Source organism: Xenopus laevis, chromosome 7S (assembly GCF_017654675.1).
Source record: "Xenopus laevis strain J_2021 chromosome 7S, Xenopus_laevis_v10.1, whole genome shotgun sequence".
NCBI classification, from domain to species: domain Eukaryota; kingdom Metazoa; phylum Chordata; class Amphibia; order Anura; family Pipidae; genus Xenopus; species Xenopus laevis.
The window spans coordinates 24,029,042-24,051,729 of record NC_054384.1 but is presented as its reverse complement, the minus strand read 5'-3'; the positions used below and the strand labels follow the sequence as shown (position 1 = coordinate 24,051,729).

General features: G+C 39.0%; 1 protein-coding gene across 1 annotated transcript in view; it reads right to left on the bottom strand.

The window, feature by feature from the left end:
- The window catches only part of LOC108697196 (1-phosphatidylinositol 4,5-bisphosphate phosphodiesterase epsilon-1), a 220,328-nt gene that overhangs the window by 6,914 nt on the left and 190,726 nt on the right, over positions 1–22,688 (bottom strand). The window contains exons 25-31 of the mRNA XM_041571012.1: positions 19,614–19,777; positions 18,923–19,184; positions 15,906–16,024; positions 13,228–13,356; positions 4,178–4,387; positions 3,147–3,311; positions 2,315–2,533 (exon numbers count right to left, since the gene is read on the bottom strand). Coding sequence (XP_041426946.1) covers positions 2,315–2,533; positions 3,147–3,311; positions 4,178–4,387; positions 13,228–13,356; positions 15,906–16,024; positions 18,923–19,184; positions 19,614–19,777 — 1,268 coding nt within the window. The remainder of the gene's footprint in view (positions 1–2,314; positions 2,534–3,146; positions 3,312–4,177; positions 4,388–13,227; positions 13,357–15,905; positions 16,025–18,922; positions 19,185–19,613; positions 19,778–22,688) is intronic.

The window sequence follows — 22,688 nt, the reverse complement described above, 5'->3', positions numbered from 1 at the left end:
CATAGTTGGGTTAGTAGGATTTTTTATAATATCCCAAGAAAGCTGGGTAGCCGCAGTCATATCTGGCTTTTTTTCGGTCTGACAACTGAATGGCAGTTCTTCCATTCCAAGATCAAAGAGGTCATTTATAATTCAAAACACAGTGTGCAAAGTGCAATCAGTCAATATTGGCACTTTGTGAACTGTGTTCTGCATTGTGTAATTTGCTGCAGTCTTCTGCACTCTGGTGATTGGTTGGAGGCGCATAGGCATCCACTCACCTGCCCTCAACTTGAGCAACATTTAAACACGCAAGTTAGGGAGCGGCACAAGGTGCAACCTGCAATGGGACCCTGTCCTCAGTCCCTGCCATAATATTCAGAGGGTAAGGAAAGGGCTTGACTGCACATCCAGTAGGTTCTGCTCCTTGTGCTCTTTCTCTTTCCCCAGGGAGCAAGTGCTTGTTAAGGAACAGTTCAGTGTAAAAATAAAAACTGGATAAATAGATAGGCTGTGCAAAATAAAAAATGTATCTAATAAAGTTAGTTAGCCAAAAATTTAATGTATAAAGGCTGGAGTGACTGGATGTGTAACATAATAGCCAGAACATTACCTCCTGCTTTTCAGCTCTCTAACTCTGAGTTAGTCAGTGACTTTAAGGGGGGCCACATGGGACATAAATGTTCAGTGAGTTTGCAATTGATCCTCAGCATTCAGCTCAGATTCAAAAGCAACAGTTATGACCCCACCCCCCAAGTCACTGATTGGTTACTGCCTGGTAACAAATCAGTGGAAACTAAGAGAGCTGAAAAGCAGGAAATAGTGTTCTGGCTATTATGTTAGACATCCAGTCACTCCAGTCTTTATACATTACTAATTAACTATATCACAAACATTTTTTATTTTGCACATCTATTTACCCAGTTTTTATTTTTATACTGAACAATTCCTTTAAGTAAGAAAACACTCTTGTGCACCTTAGCTCGCCAGCACATGCACTTCATAACGTATATGACCCTGCATGTCTTTTGGCAGTTATATGATTGATTGATTGATTGGTCAATTGATTGATTGAATGTTGGGATCAGGAAGGTGATCCACTAGTCTAGTAATCATTTACAAATCAAATTCATCAGACAAATAAATGAACCCATATGTCTGATATTGAGTTACTTAATTTTGAGCAGATTCCAATTGGAGGTCAGCTCATTCACGTGCAAGCAGTCTTTGAAACATTAGCTAGTTATCTGCCTGTGTGTACTTAATATCCAATTGAAATGACAATGAGTGATGAATGACAAAGCATTCACCTACTGTGTTTTTATTTTACACTCAAACCATTAATAATCTTTTGAACTGGTAACGAATACACTCTACAAGCGTTTAATACACAACTGCTATTTCGAAAGTATGAACATTTGTCTGGATAAGTGTGTAGGAGTCACACTCAAATATTAGCAGGAGTGGTTACTAAGAAACGAAGGGGTAAATTTACTAAGCGGTGAAAATTCACCAGCAACGGCTTTGCAGCCATTGCAACACTTCGCCAGGTGAAAATTTGCTCAAACAAAGCTAATTTGCTAAAATGCGAAGTTGCATCCAGGGCGCCGAACGCTGGCAAATGTTCGCTAGCATTCAATTATGCCTAGCACAACTTCGTTAGAGGTCTTCACTCAGGCTAATTTGCATAGGGCGGGAAATTATAATGCTTAATGGTGGTATATGTTGCAGCAAATACATTACATTACACAAGTCCAGGGAACCTTAGTAAAGAAAATAGAGTTGTTATAATGCCCTACACATGAGCCCAGTGTATAGTTAATGTTCCATATTTGCCTGGCGATAGAGTGGGAATGAGCGCTAGTGTCTGTCTCTTTTGCTAGCGAAGTTACGCCTGCGCCCTTTAGTAAATCTGCCCCTATTATAGTATATAGTATAGTATTTCTTCTCAAAAGTGAAAAGCAAACATACTTTATGCAATGCTATTACAGCTCTCTGTAATATTCCATTTTATTTTGGTCACACTGGTGACACTGACAAGTTAACCTTCAAGTTATATTTGACCCAGTAATTCAATCTTCAAAGAAATGACTGTAGAGAGTGAAAAAAGCAAAGCAGGTGTCTGGCATGTTGTGCGTGAAATGTACTTGTCTGTCCAAAAGACATTTAATCGTGCAAACCAAGATCTTCCGGAAATGAATGAGACATCCTTTCTGAAACCTGATGGTGATACTAACACATAGCAGCAAGTTGTCCCAGATGGGGGTTGCAAGAATAATCCACCTACAACTAATGCTATCACGATCCATCAACTGAAAGTATTGGATTAAATTACCTGGACCTGTTCCTTCAGTTTAAGAATGAATTTCCCTGCTCCCTTCCACTTGCTCTGTGCCAGGAACACACACTCGTGATCTGGGAGAACCCTCTGAATTGTTTTGGTGGTAGAAGACTTCTTACTTGAAGCTTCTTTGATGAGTTCCTCCAGAAGCACATAATCACTAGGATTAGGGTTGCTCAGGATGCTATAGGAATATTTAGCCTTGGTTAACGTCTGTAACAAAAAAGCAAACATTTGGGTTAAAGTGGGGGAAAATATTCTTATTAGCTTTAATAACAATATCACGGAATCTTGTTGTTCTGGTAGTTTCAACTGGGGTATTCATATTCAAGGAGCACATTATGGGCCAGATTCAAATCAGTGAGAAAATGGTTTATCATGGGAAATTTCATAGACGAGATTGAATTTGAGTTTGAATTAAATTGAGAGAAACTTTTCTCATGGTTTATCATGAGAAAACTCTATCTAGTTATTATTGGTATATAAGGGTGATTATTGGGGTATGGGCATCATGTGGATGCCTGACACTACGACATGTTGTTCTTCAAAAGTAATTTGAGTTATTCACTTTATGCAGAGAAACGGAATCAACTGTTCATGCCAAGAAAGCCTTTACAAGTCAAGACCAAGATAGTTCTGATGGCTTGCTATGATATCATTCCAAACATATTGTGGCTAAACTGTATGTAAAATTGCAAGGTATCTGCTCTATGTACCATTTAACATGTTCAGGATTAGCAGAGACACGGTCTTATGCATTTAGGAGAATCATGAGACTTGGCAGACGACTAAAGGGACATGTAAAATGTATCTGCATTTTTATTACCTGCTGGATAACTTCCTGTGCTGTACTAAACCGTAAAGCTTTGATAACAGTTCGTGGCTGTTCAGGGGAAACGTCATGGACCTGGACGAAGAAGGTCTCATCTTCTGAGCTCACGGTCACCTCTTTTTCTTCTTTGTCCTCTTGAACATTTTTGTCATTCATATTCTGAAACAAAGAATCATGAGACAGATGCATAGACATTGATTGCATGCCGTCTTTCTAAATCTTCCCCTGGCCTAGGGCAATGACAAATGTTTTGAGAGATGGTTGTCCACATTTTCCAAATATTAAGCCTAATTGCACTCTGTCATTGCCCTAACATTTTAGTGGGCATACCACATATACAAGATAATGCTCCACTGCACTTTGATTTTCATTTTGCTTCTATATTACATAGTGAGATTAGTATTCGATAATCCTTTTAAGATGACCCTAGACACAAAGAAACCGTTGTACAAAACAAAGATTCGTATGATTTTAGGATTATGTGTGACATGACGTTTTGTCGTTCAGTTGATCGGACAGGTTAAAAGATTTATATTGGCTACCGATAATATCTCTGCATCTGACGATATCAATGGGTGACTGTCACTACTATTTGTCGGAGATAATGTTTGTATGATTGCTATCTGTCAATTAATGGCCAGAACATCATCTGATTTTTTATTTTTTCTACTTATTTAATCTGAATGGTTAGTTGTAGATTGGTAGACTGAAACAAACGATTGTTTGGCACCTAAAGTATAAAATCAGCACTTCCATGGTCAGTTTGGGTAGGATTCCCAGTGGAGGATCCATGTGCTTCAACCAGACAGCTTGCCCTAGAGACTTTGTTGCTTAAAGAATATTTTTGAAGTTATTAGACAAAAGTATATCCCTTGATAATATGCTGGTGAATTCTGGGTGGTGTAGTCCAGCAATGTTTAGGTAGATTATTAATTTCAAATAATATGTACTGCCATTTAATATGTACTACCCAGCCATAATGCCTGGGTGAGTGTCTCTTTAAGATTATCTGTAAAGTAACCTACTTCCTCTCGTGTTTTAAGGATTATTCTCCCCACGTATCCTTCTTCTGGAAACCAGCTATTCAGAATCTGCAGGATGTCCTCTTCTGGGCTAATCACTCTTTGGAAAGGCAATTTCTTGCATTCATTTTTGTCTTTAGATATAAAACATTTTTCCTCCATCAAAAAATAGTCAGTGAAATCTGCTTCATTGCCTTGTAAGGTAGCCAAAATCTGTGAATCAGACACAATGGAAAAAAAATGAAATTTCTGCTATCATTTGCTCATGTATTTCTTTATCCATTAAGCCAGGACAGGCAGGTTACTGTCTTACCTGCTTACAAGTAGCAATAATATTCAAATATAAATCAGTTACATCCTGTTGGGCCTGGGGACATGATGCCATTATGAGCAGGACTCTCAAATCCTATTTCATTATTGTAGTAATGTTATAGTAATCATCCCTCTCCTGGATTTGAACAGGGGACCTTGTGTGTTGCAGCCTGTTGCATAGCTTCTTCGCTATTCAGGCAGATTAGGTATAGGCTTACCCTGTTATAAGGGCCCTATGGTTAGCAGGTGCAGCCTATTTCCTAGTTAGCTCCCAGCAGAGGGCCCTTATTTAAAGCATGAGCTGACTTCCCCCCACTGCCAGTTCATAGGTCTCCAAATCTGCTGGACACCCGTTCTGATGTTCCTACGTTCTGATGTTCCTACGTTCTGATGTTCCTACGTTCCAGTCTAACCTTGTTCCAGGAGTCTTTTCCATACTGATGTTCCTTATTCTTGTTTTTCTTTTTGGCTAGGTGTACCTGGTCTTGGACTGTGTTTTGCTTTGAACTCATGTGCCAGTAAGTTAATCTTCTACTTCTACTTTGTGTTTGCAAATAAACTCTTTGTCTGCAAGCATCTTGCCAGTCTACTCCCTTCTAGGGATGGGCGAATTTTCAACACATGGTTGCAACAGAGTAAAAAGGGGGTTTTCAGGGGTGCAGAATATTTATTTGCCTTCAAACCTGATTGGTAAGGAGGACCTTTACCCAACATCACCTGAAAAGGCAATCTAACTAATGACATTGCGCCATTCCATAGTATTGGAGAACTATTCAGCAGAACACGTTTTTGCAATGCACAGTACAGTTTTAATTCAGCCTATTTTTTATAAAGATATAAACTCCATTTCCAGGGCAACCACAGGTCCATCAGTTAGTATTGCTTATATAATAGTTTGAGGTTCCAGGATGGATATTCTTGTTTTACATAACTGTTGCCCCTATAGAGGCCCAGCCTTCCTGCATTATGAGGGCAATTTCCATCTTATAATCTGTGCTGTTTAAAAGGTAAGTCCCAAATTACATCCATAATGCCAAGGAGAAAGAAAACCTCTGTTGATCACAGGATAACGCACAGGATAACTCAACATGAGAGAAATATCTACATAGAAGGCACAGGCCCCTGGGATTTGCTAAGCAAGGTAAGACTATATTTCCCTGCCAGCATAAACCATTTTCTGAGAAGTAAACAGAGCACTGGAGGCCACTGTAACATTATTTCTGGGAACATAATCTGTTTATGAAGACAAAAGCGAATCAACAATACTGTGTTTTGAGTGAATTGACAGCTCTTATTTTTCCCCTTTAATTATATTTCCTAATTTGAAACCTATACTCTGAATCTGTTCTGTATATTACATAAAAATCTAATTATTTTACTTTGTTCCACAGGATGTAATACTTCACTGCAAAATTGGTTTCCATTGGCGAAATGTAGACAAATATTTTTCTTCTATTCTACAGGAAATCATTAATGTCTGGCAATAATTCGACCTTTTTTTCTGGGTTAATTCCAAGTTGTATACAACTTTACACATTTCTTTAAATACATTTCAAAATGTATATATTTATATAAGGGTAAAAATACGGAAACACCTGAAAAAGAAATGTTTTTCATTGGTTTAGTAATTCTGCGTGCTGTTACTGTCAGTCACTGTCAGCCAATGAGGCTTACGGCGTAAGTGGTAAAGCACAAGGGGCATCAAAGCACTCCACTTAGTACTTACAGTATTTGAAAATAACTTGTGTCTAGGGTCTCACTGGACTTTGTAATTTAGAAATAAAAACTACAGCATAAAAATCATGACAGAACCCCTTCAACATTGTTTACACTGCAAATAATTCACTCTACCATATACAATTTTATTCCTGGACCAACAAGTATATACATTCTTTAGTTGTAATATTGGTGTGTAGGCAGCCAACTCAGGTAATTTTGCCTGATCCTGTGCTTTCAAAAAGAGCCAGTACTTCATGAACGAACTGCTTTCGGTTAAGCTTTTGTTTCTCCGACTCAATGTAACTGAAGGAGTCACAGTGGGACTTGGATTTTTACTATTATGTGCTATTCTTACATGTACCAAGCAGCTGTTATCTTGTGTCAGGAAGCTATCTGGTTACCTTCCCATTGTTCTGCTGATGGGTTCCGGAGGGGGGGGGGGTGATCAGGGGCGCTTCTGCCATGAGGTAAGTTGAGAAACTCGCTTCAGGCAGCAGCAGCCTATAAGTTACCAGGGTTGGGGAAAAAGGTGCTCCTGGTAGCTTTAAGAGCCAAAATTGCTCTCTCCACACTAGCAATGCAACCCTTCACCCTCTCTGGCACTCAAAATGGTATGTGCCAGGTGCAAGGGGGGAGCGGCATAACAAAGGCCACCTAACGGGGCAAGGACCCCAGAAATGCCCCTGGGGGTGATATAACTCTAACTAGGTTTATCAGAGCACAAGTCACATGACTGGGAGCGGCATAACAAAGGCCACCTAACGGAGGCAAGGACCCCAGAAATGCCCCTGGGGGCGATATAGCTCTAACTAGGTTTATCAGAGCACAAGTAACATGACTGAGGGTACCTGGGAAACTAACAACATGTCTAGCGCCGTCAGATTAAAAATTAAACATAAAAAAAATCTGTTTGCTCTTTTGAAAAATGGATTTCAGCCCAGATGTCCGCTGTAGCAGCACTGATGCGTTTTGAAAAAAAGAAAACATGTTTTCCTGTGACAGAATCCCTTAAATTACTCATTTTCCCTTTTTATGTAGGTAGCCAAATCAGTGTCCTAGAAACTGACATTGACAATGAAACACTTACATTTTTGTGATTCTGGTTAGTGTAAATTGTATGAATATTTTACATAGACAACAAATGTGTTGCTCAGGTTTTCTTATATTTCTAGTGTAGTTTCTAATATTGTAGTTTAATGTTTAATTTTTCACCTTCTTATGTCTTTCTAAAGCAGCACTAAGGAGGGGTAGCCTGTTCTCAACCGTTACATTTAGTTGATACATTTCTTTGTCCCTGCTGAGCAGAATCCCTGAGTTTCATTAAAGGCAGTAGTTAGAATTGATACAATAGTTGCTTATATTCCACAGATACTGCTGAAAAATGTATCAACTAAATGTAGCAGTTCAGAATCTGCTCCTGGATCACCGAGCTGCCAGACTGAAACCCCAGAGATGGGAACATAATAATTATGTGCTGGAAAACAACTAAAAAAATACTTTATTTCTAGTGAACAATATGAAAACAACTATATCAACTACTTGTGTTAATTTGACCTGCAAAACTGAGCATAATACAGTGGAATGCCCATTCAGTTTAGACTGTTTTTTTTGATGCAGACATAGTTTATTCTGGTTTCAGCCTTTTCAAACTGGCCGTGTTACCTATGACATCATCTGACACCTTCTTGTACCCAAGTCATTCCATATGAAAAGTGACAGTTGTGGGAAGGCAGTCAGTGAGCAATGGATGCTTAAGCTGCCTAATTGCCATGTCGTGCAGTATTTTTTTCTTGCTGAAGTTGTTTGCATGATTTAGGTGAACACTGTAACGTGTGTCTAAGCCAGTTAATACATAGAGATCAAAATAGTCTGAAGGTTGCCGCCACATTTCAGTAAATTAGTATCGGAAGCAATAAAATTGGTGATTCTATATGGATTTATAACTGGTTGCTAGAGCAATACAAATGATTTCATAGCTCATCTTTTAATTCTGTCCCAGTTTGGTTTTGATGTGAATAGCGAGTTACGGAGCTAAACTGACAGATTTGATATGATTTAAAGTTACAGTACTTCTACACAAGTCCAAAACTGTCAGTGTGATCTATAACAAGTTAACGGTTACTAGGGAGAAAACAATAGGAAAAGGGTGCATTCATTAGACAAATGCAAGCTATAAGATGATTCTGTAGTGCCCCTTTAATAGATAAAGGAACATTCCAGCAAAACACCCTTTCTTTTCAGGAAAGTGATTATCTTAAAGGGATACTGTCATGGGAAAACATGTTTTTTCAAAACCCATCCATTAATAGTGCTACTCCAGCAGAATTCTGCACTGAAATACATTTTTCAAAAGAGCAAACTGATTTTGTTATATTCAATTTTGAAATCTGACATGGGGCTAGACATATTGTCAGTTTCCCAGCTTCCCCCAGTGATGTGACTTGTGCTCTGATAAACTTCAGTCACTCTTTACTGCTGTACTCCCCTCCCTTTCCCCCAGAAGCCTAACAACAGAACAATGGGAAGGTAACCAAATAGCAGCTACCTAACACAAGCTCCCTGGAAGATCTAAGAACAGCACTCAATAATAAAAGCAAAGTCCCACTAAGACTGATTCAGTTACATTAAGTAGGAGAAAAAACAGATTGCCAGAAAGTAGTTCCATCCTATAGTGCAGGCACAAGTCACATGACTGGGGCAGCTGGGAAACTGACAATATGTCTGGCCCCATGTCAGATTTCAAAATTGAATATAAAAAAATGTGTTTGCTCTTTTGAGAAATGGATTTCAGTGCAGAATTCTGCTGGAGCAGCACTATTAACTGATGTGTTTTGGAAAAAACATGTTTTCCCATGACAGTATCCCTTTAAAGAGGATCTTGAGAGGATGAGCATTTACTGTTACTATTTACTATTACATTGCTGGATATTAAGTAATAGATAAGTGATATCAATTGCTTACTATCTACTTGCTGTTACATTGTGCCACTTAAATTTGCCATCCTAGTTCTTGCATTAGCAGAAAAACAGTAACTGGGTTCTTTTGAAGAATTACATTTAAAATTGGTAGAATTAGGAGCAAAAAGAGCTCAGAATGTTAAAACCGATCATTATAAAACAGGTTGTTTAATTTTAATTCAAAGAAAGTTCCAGCAGAAGCCTGTTTTTGGTTCAGGAAAAGGTTACTGCCACTGTTATAGTCAAATACAAGAGTCCTCTGCACTCAACCCATTATCAATATATTTAAGACAGAGACATTTTGTGCATACTGCTACTGAAAAATGCCTTACCCTTTAAACAAAACAGGGATTGTTTGTCCATATATTGCAATATATTTAAGCTGGCCAACTACGTCAAAGTCATCCCATATCTGGCCAGTCCTATGCTCAATTTTATCTGATTCATTAAGAATTCTATTGCTTTATTATACATTTTACAAAGGGACTAGGTTTTAGCTGCAACTTACTTGCTGCTTTCAAAGTAAACCCCCATACTTGGCTGCCCTTTTATTAGACACCAGTGGGATCACCTGACTATAGCTGGGAACGTAGTTGGCCAACAATGTATTTTGTGGTCACAGCCTCATTGCACCCCCGCCTAATGGTTTTAAAAATTAGTGGTGAGCACAACTTTCCCTTGTTTGTTATAGTTATACAGGAGCAGTGACCAGCTCCATGTTGTAGCTCCCACCCTTCCCAGCTATAGTCAGGTGATCCCACTGGTGTCTAATAAAAGGGCAGCCAAGTATGGGGGTTTACTTTGAAAGCAGCTAGTAAGTTGCAGCTAAAACCTAGTCCCTTTGTAAAATGTATAATGAAGCAATAGAATTCTTAATGAATCAGATAAAATTGAGCATAGGACTGGCCAGATATGGGATGACTTTGACGTAGTTGGCCAGCTTAAATATATTGCAATATATGGACAACAATCCCTGTTTTGTTTAAAGGGTAAGGCATTTTTCAGTAGCAGTATGCACAAAATGTCGCTTTCTTAAATATATTAATTATAGGTTGAGAGCAGAGGACTCTTGTATGTGTCTATATGCAGGCCCGGACTGACCATAGGTTTGTTCGGGCATTTGCCCGAGGGGCCGCTTCATATTTTCTTTAAGTGGGCTCTAGGACCGCTCCTCCAATCTATGTCCCACTGTGGCTCCGCCCCTCCCACTGCTCTCGTGCTGCTGCTGCCGCCGTGTGTGTGTCCCAGCACAGTCAGAATTAAGTTTGTGTGAGTAGATTTCCTCTATCGAGTGGGAAAGCAGTAGGGTTGGTGCAGTGTGCTGGTGGGTGTTAGATGAGTTGGGGACAGTGTCATTTGGTCCCATTGTACAGTGGGGGCGGGGCTAAGCTGTGCTGTTGAGGACATGGGGCTGCTGGAATACACAGAGGAGATTCACTACACGTGAGCTTTCTACCTGCCCTGATTGTGCTACATCCCTTTGTGCCTCTACACTCCCCACACACAGGCTCTTCCAGTAGATAAAGTGTAGCATCTCCCTGACATTTCAGTATAGAGATCCAGAACTCTGGCAATGGAATAGTGTTAGGTACTACAGTTTCCCAACTTCAATCTATTGATAATCTTTTAGACCCACACTGTACCTATACTTTAATTGTGTGCACATTTGTGAAAGGTTGTTTCATTTGTCTATTGTGCTTAACCATTTGTATATGTTTTGGAAAGGATAAGCACTAGTTGTGGGCAGCAGTGTTTTTGTAATTGACCAAACGAAGCAATTTGATAGGGATTATTACTTCAGACTAAAATTATTCCAGAGTTGTGAAGCTCAGTTCAGCAAAATGTACAGATAGATCCCATAAAACTATGGCAGCATAGGTATTCCCTGTACTAAGCACAATTCAGCAGGAACAGTCCCCTAAATTTGCTCATAGTCTGTACAGAGAGATCCCATAAAACTATGGCAGCATAGATATTCCCCTGTACTAAGCACAATTCAGCAGGAACAGTCCCTAAATTTGCCTATAGTCTGTACAGAGAGATCCCATAAAACTATGGCAGCATAGGTATTCCCTGTACTAAGCACAATTCAGCAGGGACAGTCCTCTAAAATGTACCATAACATTATGGCATAGTAATTCCCCATTTTTGAGGTGACTCTGATAAACGTGGGTCTGCACCTGTAAGTGGACACAGGTGGGCTTTGTTCAGTTTATTTTTGTGTTTTGTGAGGCGGGGTCATTTGAGACATTGCATTTAATTCCATTAATTATAAATTAGACTATAGTGTTAATGTTGCTTTACTGTAATGTAGGGAATAATAGAAGTCGGAGGGGTTCTGTGACCATATAAAGGTACAAGGCTTCAGGATCTTTACATATTTTACATGAATTACACTTGAGTCAGAAAGGCAGCTCTTTATGTAAATTTTTTTTGCAGTTTTACCCCAATATATGAGTGGATGAGTACAAGATCATTGTGTCTTTACATGTGGGCTGCTTTGATTTTTTTGCCCGGGCTGCTTTTTACCCCCAGTCCGGCCCTGTCTATATGTATTTTGTGGTCACAGCCTCATTGCACCCCCGCCTAATGGTTTTAAAAAATAGTGGTGAGCACAACTTTCCCTTGTTTGTTATAGTTTATACAGGAGCAGTGACCAGCTCCATGTTGTAGCTCCCACCCTTCCCAGCTATAGTCAGGTGATCCCACTGGTGTCTAATAAAAGGGCAGCCAAGTATGGGGGTTTACTTTGAAAGCAGCTAGTAAGTTGCAGCTAAAACCTAGTCCCTTTGTAAAATGTATAATTAAGCAATAGAATTATTAATGAATCAGATAAAATTGAGCATAGGACTGGCCAGATATGGGATGACTTTGACGTAGTTGGCCAGCTTAAATATATTGCAATATATGGACAAACAATCCCTGTTTTGTTTAAAGGGTAAGGCATTTTTCAGTAGCAGTATGCACAAAATGTCTCTGTCTTAAATATATTGATAATGGGTTGAGAGCAGAGGACTCTTGTATGTGTCTATATGTATTTTGTTGTCACAGCCTCATTGCACCCCCGCCTAATGGTTTTAAAAAATAGTGGTGAGCACAACTTTCCCTTGTTTGTTACTGCCACTGTTACTCTCTATTATGAGAAGAGCCTAGTGTTCCATTAATGCATAAAGAAACCCACCTACTACTAATTTCCCTAATGGGATTCCCTGATGTGTTTTTCTTAATACGCCTTTGGTTTAGACGCCAGACAATTAAGTCCCAGGATTCCCAGTCTCTCCTATCAATACAATGGAGAGTTCCAAGGATTGCCTGAACGCCAGTTGGTAAGTGATCTGTGTATGCTGAAGTGTGATTGTGTTTTATAAATATCATAAAATGTTATACAAGAATGAAAGAAAAGTAGGAAAGCTATCAGAATATTATTGTTATGCACTGGATGTATCCAGAAAGATAACAGTGATGATAATAGCATCAACAATCAGTATAAAGAGGCCCGGATCAAGTAATAACAAGGTAGACGTAACATTTCCATCATTAAAAACATCATGACTGGCAATAAGAAGAATATACATTTAGATATGTTAGAACAGAAAGGTTAATAAAGTGATACACCATGTAGTGGTAGAGATGTGAAGACCAAGTTACCTTCAAATATTCTTGCAGATCTGTGCTTATTATAGGGGTGTGTGTGCAATGGCATTTGTAGCTTCTTCCATTACAGTTTAGTAGAATAAGAAAATAAAGTATGGGGGGAGATTGGCAAAAGAGAAGTGAATGGAGGAAGTGAAGGCATTAGGAATGTAGGAAAGGGAGAGTAAAGTATAGAGTAAAAGAAATAATGGAACAAAGGAGCTTGGATAAAGGGGGATACTAGAAAAAGGAATGGGCAGTGTATACAAACAAAAGGGGGAGAATAATCAATCTCTTTTCTGTCCCTTCATCTAACGTAAGTCATTATTGTTATTATGATTGTGAAAATGACAACATTCTGAATGAAAAAAAAGTGTTACACTGCTCAACTAAATAATAGAAAAAAGAAAATCTAAGGAAATGTGAACCTACTTGATCAAGAAGTTGCTTTGCATTGGTCCCAAGACTGATTTCAAACACTGTAAATGGTTCTGGCCCAGGAATCCCATGAACTGTGGCTTTAAATGTGGCTGGAGTCTTCCTTTCTTCTGAGCTGAAAAACTGAACAAAACATTTCCATGCACATGTAGTTGTGATCTCCAATATTGTAAAGGTATTGTGCTAATTCTCAATCAACTACAGCACATTACTGTGCACATCAAACAAATCTACATTTCTGTTTAATATCAAATATCAAATGCCAAAAATCTCTTCTCCTTCCTTCTATACAGACCATGGAGAAAGATGGGTTCTTGATCTTCCAATAATAAACGAGTTGATTCATAGGTAAATTCACAAAGGAGCTAAAGCTAAGAACAACAAAGTAGTCACCGTAACAAACCTCGTCTCCATGGCATTGGCCATTTTGTTTTCTATAAGAACCCTAGATGGGTAGACTGATGTGGTAGACAACGAAATAGCATGGAATGAGTCTGACAGACTGTTTATATCTGCAGATAGCAATATCTAGGCAAGATACTTAAAACCTACTACATGGCAAAAATTATGTGGGGCATTTACACCTGCACATATCCTTAAAATATGGATATTAGTGATTCATTTGTCAGATTTCTGCCAAGAAGAAATAAGTGGAGGCCTGTTGTGTAAAAGAAGGATATACATTATGTCGTTACTGGACACACTTAAAGATCCACTGTGAATGAAGGCAGAGTTGCCCGAGTTATTATGCTTGGCGCAAACCAGGGATCCACAGATTTCTGGGTAGTCTGCTCTATTTCATCAGTATACTTGGCCTTTTGTTCAATTCCTTATTATTCTTGAATTTCCAGGTAGGGGTAGTCTGCTTCCATTGGTCACAGCTGTTTCCCATCAGATTTTCTATAAAATCCCCATCTACCTCATAATTTGATGCCCCTTGTAGGTCAAGTGGCTCCTGATTCCTGCCTGTTCTGACTATTAATCTCCTGGTTTTGACGTTGGTCTGTTTCATGTTATCAAGTTTGGTTCAGGCCTAGCTTCCTATGACTATGCATCTGCCCTTGCTGATATCTTTCTTGAGTTTTCATTTGGCACCCTTGCTCACCACAGTGGAAACCTCTTCATTCCTGTGCAGTAAGACCTGGCAGCACTCAAGTACCTGAGGGCTGTGCCCAAAGTCAAAGGTGCAGATTCCCTAAAGGGCGAAGTGACTAGCGCTAGTGAAAATTCACCAGCATGACGTCATTTTGGAACTTCGCCAGGGGTCACTTCACACTCATTTTGGAACTTCACCAGGCATCACTTCGCACTCTAACGCCAGGCAAATTTTCATTCTGGTGAAAGGACATAACTCCGCAAATTCACTAAGATGAGGATTTTACTGAACGTTACTTCATTCACCAGACTTGCCTTTGCCAGCTCAGACCAGAAGAATTGCAATGGAGACCCAAAAAATGCTGCGTCTTTTTGCTTTTTTCTGAGTGATAGGCTGCAAAAATATTTTTGGGTAACCGGGTTCCCCCTCCATTTTCTAACATATGGAACATTAACTATACAGTGGGCTCATGTGTAGGGCATTATAACAACTCTATTTTATTTTATTAAGGTTCCCTGGACTTGTGTAGTGTAATGTATTTGCTGCAACATATACCTCCATGTAACTTTATAATTTCTCGCCATATGCAAACTAGGCAGCGCTAGCGCATCTTCGCTTTGATTGCCGAAGTAACACTAGCAAAAATCTGCCAGCGTTTGGTGTCCTGGACGCAACTTCGCACTTTAGTGAATTAGCGTTGTCCTAGTGAATTTACGCCTGGCGAAATGTTGCAATGGTTGCAAAGCCGTCACTGGCGGATTTTCGCCGGTTAGGGAATTTGCCCCAAAGTTGGTTGTTATAGGCAGAAGAACTTACTGAGACAGGGATCCAGTTATTCCCCTGGGATTCCGGATACCCACATGTGACATTGGCACTGGACATTGACACCAAGGGGATTATTTATTAAAGTCCGTTTTTTTCAGGTCAGAATTTTAAAGGGGAAAACACCATCATTTCTTCAGAGTAAATGATTCATGATTTATTAAACCCTGATGCTGTTAAAGGTCAAAATAAAAAAATACTTCATCCCAAACCTGTATAGGTCATGTAGAAGTCAACGGCAGATGTCCTGTTTATAATTGGAAGATGTCATGATCTGTGCTGCGTTTTGTACAACAATCCAAATAGTTTGTGGTTATAAGTCTTTTCCCGCACAAGATTTCTTTGAGTTAATTTATTGATAATTATGGTAAAAACGTGCATGGGAGTTTGGTTTAAGAAAATAGACATTTTCAATTTTAGTAAATAACCCCCAAGTGTCACCAAGCATTCTTAATATAACTTTGCTTTTCATCTTCCCTCAATGCACATGCAGCAAAGCCTTTCTCCCTTCAAAGATGTGGGAATTAGTGTGGCCCAACGTGCCTTTTCTATTAGTTTGCAGGTGGTTCTAAAAATATTTTTTCCCAGTCATACTTCCCCTTTATGTCATAGATATAAGTGAAATGTATCAAGGGACATCTGCTGCTCACTAAGTAATACAAATTTACATAGAACAACACAAAAAATGAATTGGTATGCCACAATTTGCAATTTAATCGAAACAACATATGCAAATAATGTATACTGCACCTACCAAGGAGGCTGGCAAGGTATTTCCATTGGGAATCTCTTCCATTCTTCTGCTGTTTATAAATAAGGTAGAAACCTCTAAGGACTCATTATGTAAATTTCTTAGCTGAAGATGTCTGTAACCTTGATGGAGATACATGAGAAAACAAATAGAAGTACAGAAGATAAATGATAACATTTATATAGTGAATAAAGTACCCCCTCTTGTAAAGTATCAGGATATTATAAGTTACCAATGAGTTTCATGAACATATAAAAACACGAGGCCGAAGGAACTCAGAGGTAACTTCTAATATCCTCATATTATTTTATTTATTATAATAAACACGTTTCAGTAAGTCATGTGACAGAAATGACATCAGAACTCACCATTTATAAGGATATAATTTACAAGATATTCATGGTTTTTGTGTATTATAATACACAAAAACCATGAATATCTTGTAAATTATATCCTAATGGTGACTGTCATCAGTTATAATCGGTGCTTAGTGATGTAATTTCTGTCACATGGTTCACTGAAACTTTAGTTTTCTAATAAATACTGTACCGCCCTTTAAAAAATATTCAGATATTAGAAGTTGCCTCGAAGTTCCATGGCCTGTATAAAAGCTCTCAGCCTTTGGCCTTGTGCTTTCATATGGTCATGGAACTCCTCTGCGACTTCTTATATTTTCTAACAGGGGTTACATTGTATACTATATATTTATAAGTAGTCTTTATGTTCATTAAGATGGACACACCTGTACTGATACCCTTCCTAACACTCAGTAAGTCCCCTTCCTATCTCTGTTATCATTGATCTACATGGACCTGACTGCTAGTGTTAACAGGGCCAGCCAAGCCAACTGGGTGCCCTAGGCAACCCGGCTGACAACCTCGCTCCCCCCGTGTGTGTGCACGCTCTAATCTGCATGCACACGCGGACCATCTTGCCGAGGGGAGGCAGTGACAGAGGGAAGGGCCAGAGTGGGAAGAGTGTCAGACAGGAAGGGGAGGGGAAAGCGGCAAAGGGGAGGGCCAGAGTGGGGAGAGTGTTAGACAGGAAGGGGAGGGGAAAGCGGCAGAGGGGAGGGCCAGAGTGGGGAGAGTGTTAGACAGGAAGTGGAGGGGAAAGTGGAAGAGGGGAGGGCCAGAGTGGGGAGAGTGTTAGAAAGGAAGGGGAGGGGAAAGTGGAAGAGGGGAGGGCAGAAACGCAGAGGAAAGCAAATATGAACTAGAGGTAGGAAGAACAGGTAGCTGCACAGCACCCCTCTATTGTGGTGCCCTAGGCAGGTGTCTCTTTTGCCTACCGCTAGTTCCGGCCCTGAGTGTTAATGGAGAAGATTTAAAGAAATCCTATTGAACAAAGAGTGGTGACTCCTAAAACCTTACTTTTTAACACATATTTATTTCATGTTGATGCTCATTCTCACAGACGTAATAGACCAAACATGCAAATACCCCCGTGCTTAGGGATTGTTCCTAACCAACTACAAAGCAGTGCTGGCATCACTGTGACTTTTTTTTTTCTTTTTTTTTTTACTGCCGATGGCTCTTAAAAGGATTACTAAAATCAAAGTATCGGAATATTAAATAAAAGTGCTTTTTACTTTCTAGTCAGGAAGTTGTAAAACGAAATGTTCTTCTCTACAGTTACTGCTGAGCAGTCAGCAGTTTAAAATAACTTTGATTTGAGTGTTGTATTAAGAAAATTTGCCGAAGTTGAAGCTCTTTATATCAATGGTTGTGCATAAGAACCAAATCAACTGAATTTTACTCTGTTTAATGTTTTAAACAATAAATATTTTTGGTTCCCCGGAGATTTTTAAATCTTTTTTTATTGACATACTGTAAGATATGATGCCACAATGGATATGGCCCTGGGTCACAAACCTCCTCTGCAAACCAAAAAATATTTAAGCACAACACTTCGTCAATGGAGTAACTCACCAAAGTAGATCAGCGGCCCAGGTGCTCCTGCCCTAGGCCCTCAGCTCAAGGGAGCGGAGAATTTGAATGCAGACAAACAAATGTTGGTGCAAGGCACTCTAGTGGGTCACGCATAGATCAGACAGTGTCCCAGTGACACAAAACGCATCAGGCGAGAGATGTTTATATAAATAAAAGTTTTCAATTTTTATCCAATTATTATTAGTCTGATCTATGCGTGACCCACTAGGGTGCCTTGCACCGACATTTGTTTGTTCTTAAACCTCCTCTGTACCACTATGGAGTTGGTTATGAAAAATTGTCAAATTTTCCTCTATCCAATAAACCAGTAACAGATATTGCCATCATCAGCTGAGCTACACAGTCCTGCCTATCGCCTTGGTGGAGTCTCTACTAGCAATTTACTATCATCTATCCAGATGAAAATGAACACAAGGGGGTTAGCATCTATGCTCCTTTGTTGTCTATAGCAGCTTGAATCCCAGTTAGATCTTGCATTGCTATACTTTGTTAAAGGAACAGTAACACCAGAAAATTTGAGTGTTTAAAAGTAATGCATTTATTACATGCACTGGTAAAAGCTGTTTGTTTGCTTCAGAAAGACTACTATAGTTTATATAAATAAGATGCTGGGCAGTCATGGGGGCAGCCATTCAAAGCTGAAAAAAAAGAATAAAATACACAGGTTACTTATAACATATAATCCCTGTAGAATGAATGGCTGCCCCCATGGCTACACAGCAGTTTATACAAACTACAGTAAAGTTTCTGAAGCAAACACACCAAATTTACCAGTGTAGAGCAACAGTACATTCTATTTTAATTACATAGATATACTTTTAGCTTTTGGTATTACTGTTCCTTTAAATCTTGACTTAAAGGGCAATGAGGAATGTTTCATTTCATGTTTCCCACTTAAATATATGAACTACACTCTTAACAGTGCAGTAGTAGTTTAGTTATTTAGAACTTTATTTAGAAGAGATTGCATGGCTCTTGCAAGTGGAAAGTTCAGATTTGCTGGTAAATGTGCACTTTGCTTAGATGTGGCATGACATGAAAATCTGAAGGTGAACCAATCACATTTACCTCTCTTTAAAGCTTTAAGATGAATAATTCTTTGAGCCGTTACAGCAGAACTGTTATTCTCTACCACAGCAAACCGTACAAACACAAGATCCTCAAAGTAAATCCGGAACAAGAATTGCTCATTCCACATAGGGTTTAAGGTATTGCGATGAATCGGTTTGGTTCGAAAATGGCAGCTGTCCACTGGCATGCCCAGGACATCAATTTCAATGCAGGGGCTACCTGAGCTGTTACTCGGACACACATTTTGCCCTGAGACAATCTAAAAAGACAAAACAAACAAAATTCTACCTGTAAAAAAATCCAAAGCTGGGCCAGCCACCGGTTTTGGCAACAATAAACCAAATCATTGCTTTGCATGCCTCATGATCATGTCACATGCAAAAAGAATAATTAATGATTACCTACCATAAGCAGTACTGATTTCTTACTGGTCTTCAGGGTATTCCAATGTAAGTAATGCGCAGTTACATTAATACATTTTGTTGTTAAAACTAAAGTAAATGGATATTTGCATTCATTGATATGTTCAGTATTATACATAGGCCTCAGCTTAAAATGGAGTAGCCAAGCTCAAGGATTTACCCCAAGATTCCAACAAACAATATAAATGACAGATTTGATTTTTACAAGATACAGAAATGATTAACTTTGTTAGAAAAGGTAGTTTTCTCCCTTTTAAAAGACTTACCGTCAAAGAATAAATTGCTGGTTCTATATTTTCTAAATCTCGTTCTAATGGCGAGAATAACTGGTACATTGGGCAGGTCCTATCCCATTGCACAGGCGGCTTCAGCACATATCCACAGCCACCATTTGCTTCAAACATGGCCGTGTTTAGATGCATGGAGAGATCTGGATAGAAGGGTACAAGGGGATAAAGTCACTAAAATGACATTTTCATAGGCTTCATACTGTATATGAAATATATCAACAAATACAAGAAAAATATGGAAGACAGGAATCTATTTGACATATGAGAATTATATCTCTTTTCTGTAGGCTAGTATATTACTGAGACACCAGTATTTCGCCTAAAAGAGACTAAACCATAAGGAATAATGGATTCCTTAGAGAATCAACAAGGAATGGACTAGGGCTATGCAATGGACAAATGTTCTTACTGCCAACTGAGTTTCATTTCTTTTCGAAACAAATATACCAATATATACCAATATATATACCAATTCAATCAGGCGCAGAAGTCTGCTGCAAAAGTTGCACTGTTTATTAAACACTACATGTTTTGAGCATAGCTCATTACACTTGATAAAGAGCTATGCTCAAAACATGTAGGGGCACATTTACTTAGCTTGAGTGAAGGATTTCAATGTTTTTTTTTGGCTACTTCAACCATCGAATTGCCTACTTCGACCTTCGACTTTGAATCGAACGTTTCGAACTAAAAATCATTCGACTATTCGATAGTCGAATTACTGACTCTTTAAAAAAAAACTTTGACTGCCTACTTCGCCACCTAAAACCTACCGAGCACCAATGTTAGCCTATGGGGACCTTCCCAATAGGCTTTCTAAGTAATTTCTGATCGAAGGAAAATCGTTCGATCGATGGATTAAAATCCTTCGAATCGTTCGATTCAAAGGATTTAATCGTTCGATCTAACGAATTTTCCTTCTAAATGTGGTAAATCCTTCGACTTCGATATTCGATGGTCGATGGTTTTACTTCGATGGTCGAATATCGAGGGTTAATTAACCCTCGATATTCGACCCGTAGTAAATCTGCCCCATAGGGTTACATAAACAGCGCAACTTTTGCAGCAGACTTCTGCGCCTGATTGAAGTTCATTACTACATCTTTTCTCTTGTTTAACCTGGCTTTGATGGATGGAAGCGACAGTAATTGAACCAACCAACTGAATCCCTCAATCATTCCTATTGCAAATATATCAATTCATTTCATTGTAATATCTTACATATTAACAGCTCTAAAGAGAAGTAGTAATTAATAATGATAGTACTGTGTATGCTTTTTATATACGTTTTACTATAACTCTCACTGTGCTGCAAATCATTAATATTTCTAACATAGGTGAGGCCTCATTTTGGGTCTATCTTGTTCATAAAACTGTAATTTTAAAACAGCAGGGCCTGTTCCCAAGTGCTAAAGCAAAAGGAAGCACAAAATAATTTCTGTCCTTACCATGTTTCACAGGGGGAGTACAGGGCATCTTTGCAAGTCCTATGTTTGAATGATGAACAAGTGAGAGGATGGGTATGGGGTAAGAGGGGGTACACCTATATGAATACCTGCCACCCCACTGGACTGCTAAACCCAACCACAACTGTATTCATGGGGGTCAGGCAAGTCCTTACTCTCTTTTCTGCAGCGCAATGACCTGCACAGGACCATACTTGGTATAGAGATCAAGAGAGGGTTTCCTCACTCTAAATGCTGTTTGTCTGGCTAAGCACTTCAACAGATGTTGCCTCCTTCCAATACTGATAAAGACAAGCACATAGATGAATTAAAGTATGTATATTATGTCAAAATAGCTTTTGGGTACCCCTACCCCCTCTCACGCCACAAAATAGGATTCCATAGGGGATAATTAGCACCAGATGCTCTATTTGACAGGCCTGTTTTTGGGAGACCATTTGATGTGGCACAAGGTTCCCTATAAACTTTGCATGTGCACACAAATTTTGAGGTATGCCTTTAAGAATATGATGATGAGAATTTACAGGACGTTGCATTTACCCAGTGAAGCCAGATGTGCACCCCACTATCATTAGTAATACAACAAGAGATGGGAAGGCAAGTCATGTTTTCATTAATCTCCAAGATCCTGGGAAAAGACTCAAACCACCTCAAAATAATGTCCCTGACATCATTAGAACTAGTTGGATCTCAGCCACAAGAAACAAACATCTAAACATGGATTATTTTTAATGGTTAAGGTTACCTTTTGTGCCTCCCTCCCTGCAATGTCATAATTATTTAGCTGCTATGAAGAATTGTTGGGAAATCTGAATAACTATGACAAAAAAACATTGTATTCACTTTATTTTCTTACAAAAATGTACTAATATGTACCGAGTGTATGGTTTTGGTGATTACAAAGGGATAACTTAAATGTGCACAAAACCCCCAATGCTCGCAAAGAATTTTTCTGTATTTATTCTGACCTCAGCAGGCAGGTTTAAAAAATGTAAGAATTTAAGAATTAAGTTTAAGAATTTTTTGGCACACAAAGCTAAAAAGCAATTAGTGGCTTGGAGTACAACCTCAAGAGACAACTGCAGATGTGATTTGCACTTAGTATCTTTCTGCCATTAAGAGGTAGCATTTTCATACAGTTAAACACTTCAGTTAATCATGATTCAATTTTTTCACCAGTTATGGATTTGCAGCGATTTTTGTGTAGCAGACCCTGTGGTCCAGGTCTCCCTGTCCTGCGGCCTCTATAGTTATGCCACTATATTTGATAGACTGTACTCTGATCTATCTTTTTCCTGGCAGCTTGAGAAAAGGCTGTTGCTAGCCTGAAACGTCGCTGTATATCTGTCCAAGAAAATCCCATTTTTAATAAAGACCTTTTAAAGAAACTTCCCTGTTTGGTGCTGTCTAATTGAAAATGGTGCCTTAAAGGAGAACTAAACCCTACAAATGAATACAGCTAAAGTTGCCATATTTTATATACTGAACTTATTGCACCAGCCTTAAGTTTCAGCTTGTCAATAGCAGCAATGATCCAGGACTTCAAAAATGTCACAGGGGGTCACCATCTTGGAAAGTGTCTGTG